This window comes from Octopus bimaculoides, chromosome 4, assembly GCF_001194135.2.
Source record: "Octopus bimaculoides isolate UCB-OBI-ISO-001 chromosome 4, ASM119413v2, whole genome shotgun sequence".
Lineage (NCBI taxonomy): Eukaryota > Metazoa > Mollusca > Cephalopoda > Octopoda > Octopodidae > Octopus > Octopus bimaculoides.
The window spans coordinates 87,073,759-87,082,620 of record NC_068984.1 but is presented as its reverse complement, the minus strand read 5'-3'; the positions used below and the strand labels follow the sequence as shown (position 1 = coordinate 87,082,620).

The window sequence follows — 8,862 nt, the reverse complement described above, 5'->3', positions numbered from 1 at the left end:
GAAAGCTAGGTACAGAGGTTTATCCTTGGCTAGGTATTTCTCCTGCAGCTGTCTTACTAGAAATATGGCATCAGTGGTGCTTTTACTTGGCATGAACCCAAACTGCATCTCATCTAAATTGATTCGCTCCCTAATTAGTTGGGCTATGACCCTCTCCGTAACTTTCATAACCTGATCTAACAGCTTGATGCTTCTGTAATTGTTTGTATCTAAAGCTTCACCTTTACCTTTGTAGCAGTTGACTATGGTGCTGCTACACCAGTCATTGGGTATGACAATGTCGATGTGCTTGATTAAACCCTTCATGATGGTGCCCCCAGCATGGCTACAATGTACACAGTATAATGATATGTGTTCTTAATTACTTGAATATATGAATAACTTTAGGAGATCATAAAATACATTTTTAAATCCAGTCTAAAGAAATAATCTTTACACTGAAACTATAAATAGAAATCTGAAAAGAAATTTACTCACCAATTCCTTTTCTTTTTTACTTCTTTCTCTTTCTTCAACCAACTGCATTGCTGCTTGCTTCAGTTTCGTATCTACTAGCTGCTGTTCCAATTCTCGATGTTTAGCCACTTTCTCGAAATACTGGATACAAAGTAACAAAAACAACTACTAAGAAGAAAGTAAACACAAGGGGGATAATTCTTACTTTCCTAAGGTATGTCAAAAATATCCCATGATTCTATTTTTAAAAAATAATTACAAAACCACAAGTATTTTCTCCAAATCCACAGAATACAAATATATATCATTAAAAGTCGTCCCTCTTTTTGTCTATTTTTGACAATAGGAGTCTCCTCTATTCTCTTAAAAGATTCCTATTAACTCTTGTTGGAATGCATATCATGACATATTCTTATTTATTTCTTTACTGACCACAAGGGGCTAAACATAGAGGGGACAAACAAGGGATTAAGTTGATTACATCGACCCCAGTGCGTAACGGGTACTTAATTTGTCGACCCCGAAAAAATGAAAGGCAAAGTCGACCTCGGCAGAATTTGAACTCAAAGCGTAGCGGCAGACGAAATACTGCTAAGCATTTCGCCCAGCGTGCTAACGATTCTGCCAGCTCGCCGCCTAGACTTTTCACAATTTGCTTATTGTTCCTCACTGAAGATGTATCTATGTATCTATCATGACATATTCTATAGCCTTATGTATTTACCTCTATCTATATTTTATATTGCTAACATTTTAAATCAACTTTACTATAACTAAATTCATCTTAGTTGAAACATGCTCAATTAATCCCACTTCCAAATGCATCATTATCATCATTTAACATCCATTCTCCATGGTGCATGAAAATAAAACCTTTTGTAATTGTTATTAGTGACTTTTGGCACAACATTTCAGTCATAAGAAGCTAATGTGAATGGGTTTTTTAAGCAGCTCGTTTTTGAAAAAGAAATACTGCAAATGTTATACTAACATTCTGGAGACAAAATTTGAAGTTTATCTCTCTCAAAGTATTACTATATCTGATGACAACAGCAGTGAAATGAAAATAAAGAGGAAGGAATTCATGTAAACAAATAGTGATCAACACTACACTGAATAAATATCACTGAGTATTTAGGAGCTACTCAAAAATTAGATAGAAATATGGCAGAAATACATTTTTTCTTCATTCTCCAGGCAAAATTAAATATAATTAAAAGTAGACTAACATTCTTAATGTGATGAATTATATATAATGTTTAGTCAACTGAAATCGTAACCATAAAGAGGAGAAAAGTCATTTGTGCTAATGAAAACTATTATAAAAATGATAAGAGAGGGAACTCCTAAAATTCCAACTGCCTCAAAAGTAAATAGAGACCTGCAGCAGCCGAGTAATATCAAATAACTACAGTGACAACTCTGGACATGTTTTCACTTTATTAGATCTCAGAAAAGCATAACCAATGCATAGATTGTTTTCAAATATAATATATGGTTAGTTTTTATCCCAATATTTATGGGAAGTAAATTTTTATTTAATTCTACATCTGTTGTATATTTTCATATTTTTTCCCTGCACATTTTGTATTTTATTTCACTATTTTTTCAACTACATTTCATGTTACCAAATTAAAAAGTACATTCTGAAGCAAATAAAATCATTGAAATGGCACCATCAACAGCACTGATGAAAACTGAACATTAATTTTGATACAACTGAAACATAAGAACTTTTTTTATTAGTATCTTAAAAATTTCCCTTGAGCACAAAGGGGATAAACCAGTGTTTCTCAAACGGGCAGAGGTAGGGGATGATTTCTGTGTAATCTAACTTTTGCTTAAATTATGTGTATTTGTACTTCCAACCTTTGAAACTTGTCCAACACTACATGATAAAGAGAGACAAAACCATATAGATGCAAATTCTATTGTCTTTGCATTAATACAGAGCATGGAGTCAAAAAATTTATTGGTTTTGAGGTGGGGGGGAAGGCCTGCTTTTTATCAATTTGAGAACCATTGCAATAGGCAGTTCATTCTGTAATGAGGGCTTATGAAAATGCAGGGTGGTACTGTATTATAGCCATAATATTTTACTCAAAAAATAGGCATGAGAAACCACATGTCACTTATCTATTCAACCTCTCTCTGAGATTCATAATGACAGTGTATTATATAGGTCAGTCACATCCCTACTCAGTCATTATGAATATCAGTAGTGTAAACAAATATATGCTGATCACTGATGCCTCACACAGAAGACTTCCATGTGGGCAAAGCATATGAGCAATCCTCTATCAGCTGGCTGTCAACTGTTATCTTGGTGCCCATTACATGAGCAATCCTCAGCTGGCTGCAATCTTAATGTCCATTTGCTGCAGCATATATTATCAGTCAAACAGAAATGGTAATATAAAAAGCACAGGTTGATCCATTTCTTCTGGGCATAGATTATTATAAAAACATGTTATGATATTTATGATCTTGAAACTTTGCTGCATTATATTAATAAATATTGAGATTATTTCAGCTGGAGATTTTTTCTTTGCATTCCTTTATTTATATAAAGCCAACTGCAAGTGAAATTGCAGAAATATTTATGAAAAGCAACATGTAACTAATGTACAAGTCAAAGACAAAATATTAAAAGCATAAAAGATGTCTTATCTACTGGTGCTATGTATACAATAAATCATAGAATATAAAAGACTTCAGAAACAACCTTTCAGATAAGTCAAATTCCCTCAAATCACACCCCAACATCATAGAAAAGGAGATATTGGAGAACATCGTCTTTTTCTTTGTGCACAAAGGTAAAAGGAACAGGATAATCAAGGCAGGAATACCTTTTGTCATAAGTCTCCTTGATCACAGTAAACCTAGGCATAAACAACAATAAATATAACAATATTGATAGGAAAGCTGATTACCAATTTACCTTTTCTCTTTGTTCATATTGCTCAAGAAAGTTCTTTAGCTTTGTTGCCAATTCTGTATTCTCTTCTCTCAGTTTCATATTACGATTGTGGTTGTCTACCATCTGAGCTTGAATATCATTAATGGTTGTCTGCAATCAGATGAATAAAATATTGTTTCATTATAATAAATCAAATCATTCTGATGTAAAACTGTTTACCTATAAACCTCTTTTTAACTAAAAAGCTAAAACTTTAAATCTAGTTAAAACAACATATCTGAATTTCATTTTAATAATTAACATCCCAAATCATTATTTAAATGACTGTTTTGGTTGCTGAATTATTACTACTATTTTGTTTTCCAGACGCAAAGCAAGTTTTTAGGGCAATTAAAATGACTTTTACAAATCCTACTAATATTTATTTTAATTACCCTGAGTTACAAAACTAATTACATTGGGACTGAAAGCAAAAACAGTGCAGTAGCTAAAGTAAAGGATCCAGCAGAATGCTTTATTACATTTAAAAAATGTTAATCATTAATGACATATGTCCAGGAAACAAATTATAAGAGAGTAAGGTCCATGGAAATAAGCTCATAAATCTCAAAACCAAAGACAGAAATATCACATAACAAATTAGCTAAATTAGCCATGAATTGAGACACTGAATTTTATCTTAATATAAACCTAACTTGCCCGAATACATATGAAAATTTTAAGTGTTCTTTCAACAAAATAGTCATTGCTGGTTTCAGTCTTTGGACTATGACTATGCTAGGGTACCACCTTCAAAGATTTTTAATAAATAATTGTTGAATCAAGTACTTTTGGTATTTACTTTGTATCATCAACCTTGGGAGTCAATGAAAAGCAGCAGTCAACCAGGAGTGAAGGTAGGTAACCATGCTAGATCAAAATACTATAAGGAATCAAACTCAGAACCACATGGCTGTGAGAACAGCTAGTTACCCACGACCATGCCAGTGCATACTGAAATTGTAAATAGAAATTAAGAAAATTTCCTAAAAAAATTAAAAACTCATAAAAGCATTTAAGTTATCTATTCAGTGTAAATTTGATTTAAATTTAAGACTTAAAATTCAAATAGCTCTTCAATATCAACTAAGAAAATGTTAACATTTCAGTGAGAAAAGTGGACAAAGAGAATGGGTGCTGAGTGAAACTCTCATTTTGTATGTAATAGTTTATGCATAATGACAACCCTTTCTTCATGACAAAACTGTGTGATAAAAATATAAACAGGTATACTTTGTATCAACCCTGCTACTCTCTAAACTGAGTAAGACATAACACCAAATTGAAATTGCATTACCTGAAATTTCGAAGATATTTCTTTCCGTTTCTCATCTTCTTCTTTAGCACGAGCTAAACTTTCTTCCTTTAATGATATGAATTGTACAATTTTATTATTACATTCAATATAAAGAGTATAGTTTTAATGAAACAAATAATAATGGTGATTTCTAACAAAAACAGGTCACAAATGGAGAAGAGGACAGTCAAACTGATTGCAATTCTTAACAAGTACTTTTCAACCAAGAAAGAATGAACAGCAAAGTCCACTCTGGTAGTATTTGGATGCAGAATATATAGGATCACAGCTGTAAGGTATCTCGTCCAGCATTCTACTGATTCTGTCCTCCACTACCTTAATAACACAATAATAAATTATTTTTAACAAAAGCACAAAGTCACAAACTGTGATTAGATTACCTCTCACACACACACACAAAACACTAATACTTATTTTATCAATCCTAGAAATATGAAAGGCTAAGTCTATCCCAGTGTGACTGAAACTGAAAATGTAAAAATATATCACTAAATACTACCAAGCATTTTGAATAGTGCTCTACTGATTCTGCTATGCATCAGTTTAATGTTAATAATAATCTTTTCTACTTTTAGCATAACTCTCCAAATTTTGAAAAGAAAGGTTATAATTGATTGAATTGAATTCAGTACCTGAAAAATACTTATTTTAGCATATTCAGACATTAAAAAAAAAGCTAAATTCTTTTTGGTAAGACTTAGGCTTCGAATATAACATGAAAATAAATAAATATCAAAGATATTTTGTCTGATACTAAAAGTCAATCAAATACTCTTAGCTGAACAGAAAAGTATTAAAAGAGAAATAATAAAGAAAAATTATGATTAAAAAAATCTATCACTAGCACTGCCAAGTAACAACAAGGTAAAATGCCAAATGAAAGTAAATGTCTAATGTCTAATGCAACTATCAACTATAAAACAGACACAACTTGAAGACAGATGACAAACTAATATGGTATCATATTATATAGTAAATTCAGAAGAGAAAACCCAAACTGTAGAGCAGGGATTCTCAAACAGTGTACTGCAAATAGTATCTACGTGTGGTGCAGGTTTTTCAAAATACAATTTAAAGCATTAGAAAATCTATACTAATGCTTGAATGGCTTGAAAAATGAGATTCACAATTTTGTCATACATATATATGATAAATAAAACAAGGTTTTTAATATATATATTTTTTTCTAAATTTCTCACTTTAAAATGTGTTCTTTTAATTTTCCATATAATGTGCAGTACCCTAAGCTAGTGTCTTCTACTCTAGCCTTGGGCTGACTAAAGCCTAGTAAGCAAATTTGGTAAGAGGAAACTAAAAATCCATCATGTGTATATGTGTATGTAAAAGTGCTTGTGTATCCTAGTCAAGGAAAAAAACAAAGTGTACCAATAATTTTATATTCAATTGCCAGTGCACTACACTGTCAAAAAGACTGAGAATCACCATCTTAAAGAATACAAGAATTAAGCAACTCAAATAAAGTCTTCAAAAAGATAAAGTGAATATTTACAGAGAATTGAAATTATACAAATAGAGAATCCCCTACAACAAAGAACAAAACTTTTGGAGAAAAACAGAACCATGTTCTAATAGAGAATTGAACAGCTATTGATACGGAAAGGGAAAGAAAAGAAATTGGGAAATGCACCAAAATGGACATACTTCAAAAGTTCTTGATAAACATCAACATGTCTTACACATGTACCAGAATGGCTGGCACAGGTAAAAACAATTCTTTAACAAAATTTGAAAGAAATGTTCATCTAGATTTGCTAGATTTTGTAAGTCCTACAATCATTATGACAGACTTGTTTTCAAATGAACTTGAGAAAATGTAGGTTCTTTTTTTCTGCCAGCAGTCTGCTAAGATTGTGTATATACTAACTGATTTTCACAACTATACAAGCCCCTTCGGAAAATTATCTGTTCTATAGGGGATCTATATATCTTCTCATAGGAGAAGAGTGCTTGGTCACTCAACATTACAAATAGAAAACTCGCTATAGTTACATGTCAAAACTGAAAGTACAACCATAAAAGAAAAGAAGTAAAAGAAAAAGAAAAGCAAAACAATGAATGAATACATGGAAATTAAAACTTGTCAAAGGAAAATCTATGTAACTGAGGTACACCCATTTCCAAGGCTCTCAACAGAAAAGGAAACAGAAAGCTTGATCTTTTCTGCCCAGTAACAGCCAGAATATATCAAAAATATATACTAAAATTTCATTATTGTATTTGGTTTGCAAAATTCTTTATGTGAATTCGTGTGTTGAAGCATATTTTGTTGTGTCTGGGGAAGAGTCATTCTGTTTTAATGCCTTAATAACACACTCACTGGTTCAATTTTTACTCATTTACTTCTTTTTTTTTTTTTACCTTAAAAATTTTCATGGCTTCTTGCAACCTCTTCAATAGTTGTTGACTCTCAGAGAGTCAGCTACTGAAGGTTTCAAGAAACAATGAAAATTTTAGAAAAAAAATAATAAATAAATGGAAATTGAACTGGTGAGTGAGTTGATTAATAAGGCACTAAAACAGCATGACTCTCCCCAGACACAACAAAATATATCAAACTTTAACACAGTACACATAGTTTAATAAGATATCAGTCACATTCTTAGTGGATACACTATACTGACCATATCAAGAAACATGATAAGAAGACTACCTGCTTTCAGTAGAAAATGTAACAAAATGAAGACCCCTAACTGCCAAAAAACAGTAAAAACTTACAATTGTTGCAGAAAGAAAGTGGTGTGATTCTAAGGAAATACACACAAATAAGAAGACACAAGTGACCCATTATAATATCTTCTGAGTTCAAAAGTCAGACGAAACACCAGTAAGCATTTTACCCAACGTGCTAATGATTCTGCCAGCTCACCATCTTAATAATAATAATAATAATAATGATAAATACCTTAATGATTCGATTGTGTTTTTGAAGTTCACGACATAAACTTTCTAATCGACTTTTAGCCATCAAAGATTTGTTGTTCTCAAGTTGAAGCTGATCCTTTTGTCTGGATAACTAAAATAACAATAAAAATAATTATATTTATATTTATCTACAATTTCAATGAATTGCAAATAAACTTCATGAAATATTCTACTGAAATAAAACCAATAATTGAGTTGTTGCATTTTCCTTTTCATTTGATTTTTCATGATTAACAGGCAAAGATACGGTTGAGTGGTTAAGAAGTTTACTTCCCAACCACTTGGTTTCGAGTTCAATCCCACAGCATGGCACCTTGGGTATATCTCTTCTACTATAGCCTCAGGCCAACCAAAGCCAAGTAAGTGGATTTAGATGGGAACTAAAATGAAGTCCTTCATATATACAGTGGTTGGACAAAATAATGGAAACACCTAGCATCATAATTTTGAAATATCTATAAAACCATCAAAAGTTTGTATGTGTATATATATATATATATATATATATATATATGTAATATATATATTACATTTTTCACAGGAATTTTCAATGACCGGAGAACTGAAAAGATGTTGGTGTGGGTTCCCACCCCAGCATCCGAAACTCGGAGTTTTATCATGGCTACCGAATAAGTGTCACATAATTTTACAGATAAATTCCTCTATTTACATAATATCACTTCTTTTGTTGTCTTTTCTATCAATATATATATATGGGTCTCCCACTCCCTTATCTGGTGGTCAATGAGGAAACTAGGGATAAAGGAGTGGTTAGTGAGAGCTGTGCAAGCCATGTACAGGGACGCTGTCAGTAAGGTGAGGGTTGGCAACGAGTACAATCAAGAATTCCGGGTAGAGGTAGGGGTCCACCAAGGTTCAGTCTTCAGACTCCTCCTATTTATCAGTCCTCCAGGCAATAACACAGGAATTCAAGACAGGATGCCCCTGGGAGCTCCTCTATGCTGATGACCTTGCCCTAATTGCTGAGTCACTATCAGAACTAGAGGAGAAGTTTGAGGTGTGGAAGCAAGGACTAAAATCGAAGGGCTTTAGAGTCAACTTAGCTAAAACCAAAGTCCTAATAAGTAGGAAGGTAGACAAAACACAAACCCCTTCAGGTAGATGGCCCTGCTCGATCTGTAGAAAAGGCATAGGTAGAAACTCCATAAGATGTACCCAGTGTAAG

The 8,862-nt window shown here is 32.5% G+C and overlaps 2 protein-coding genes across 2 annotated transcripts in view; one reads left to right on the top strand and one right to left on the bottom strand.

Annotated features, from left to right (window-relative positions):
* Window positions 1-8,862, top strand: part of LOC106870222 (EEF1A lysine methyltransferase 1) — a 318,548-nt gene that overhangs the window by 265,210 nt on the left and 44,476 nt on the right. The gene's annotated exons all lie outside the window — the stretch shown is intronic.
* LOC106870213 (girdin) overlaps window positions 1-8,862 on the bottom strand; it is a 47,481-nt gene that overhangs the window by 16,611 nt on the left and 22,008 nt on the right. The window contains exons 4-7 of the mRNA XM_014916216.2: window positions 7,657-7,767; window positions 4,713-4,778; window positions 3,398-3,526; window positions 478-597 (exon numbers count right to left, since the gene is read on the bottom strand). Coding sequence (XP_014771702.1) covers window positions 478-597; window positions 3,398-3,526; window positions 4,713-4,778; window positions 7,657-7,767 — 426 coding nt within the window. The remainder of the gene's footprint in view (window positions 1-477; window positions 598-3,397; window positions 3,527-4,712; window positions 4,779-7,656; window positions 7,768-8,862) is intronic.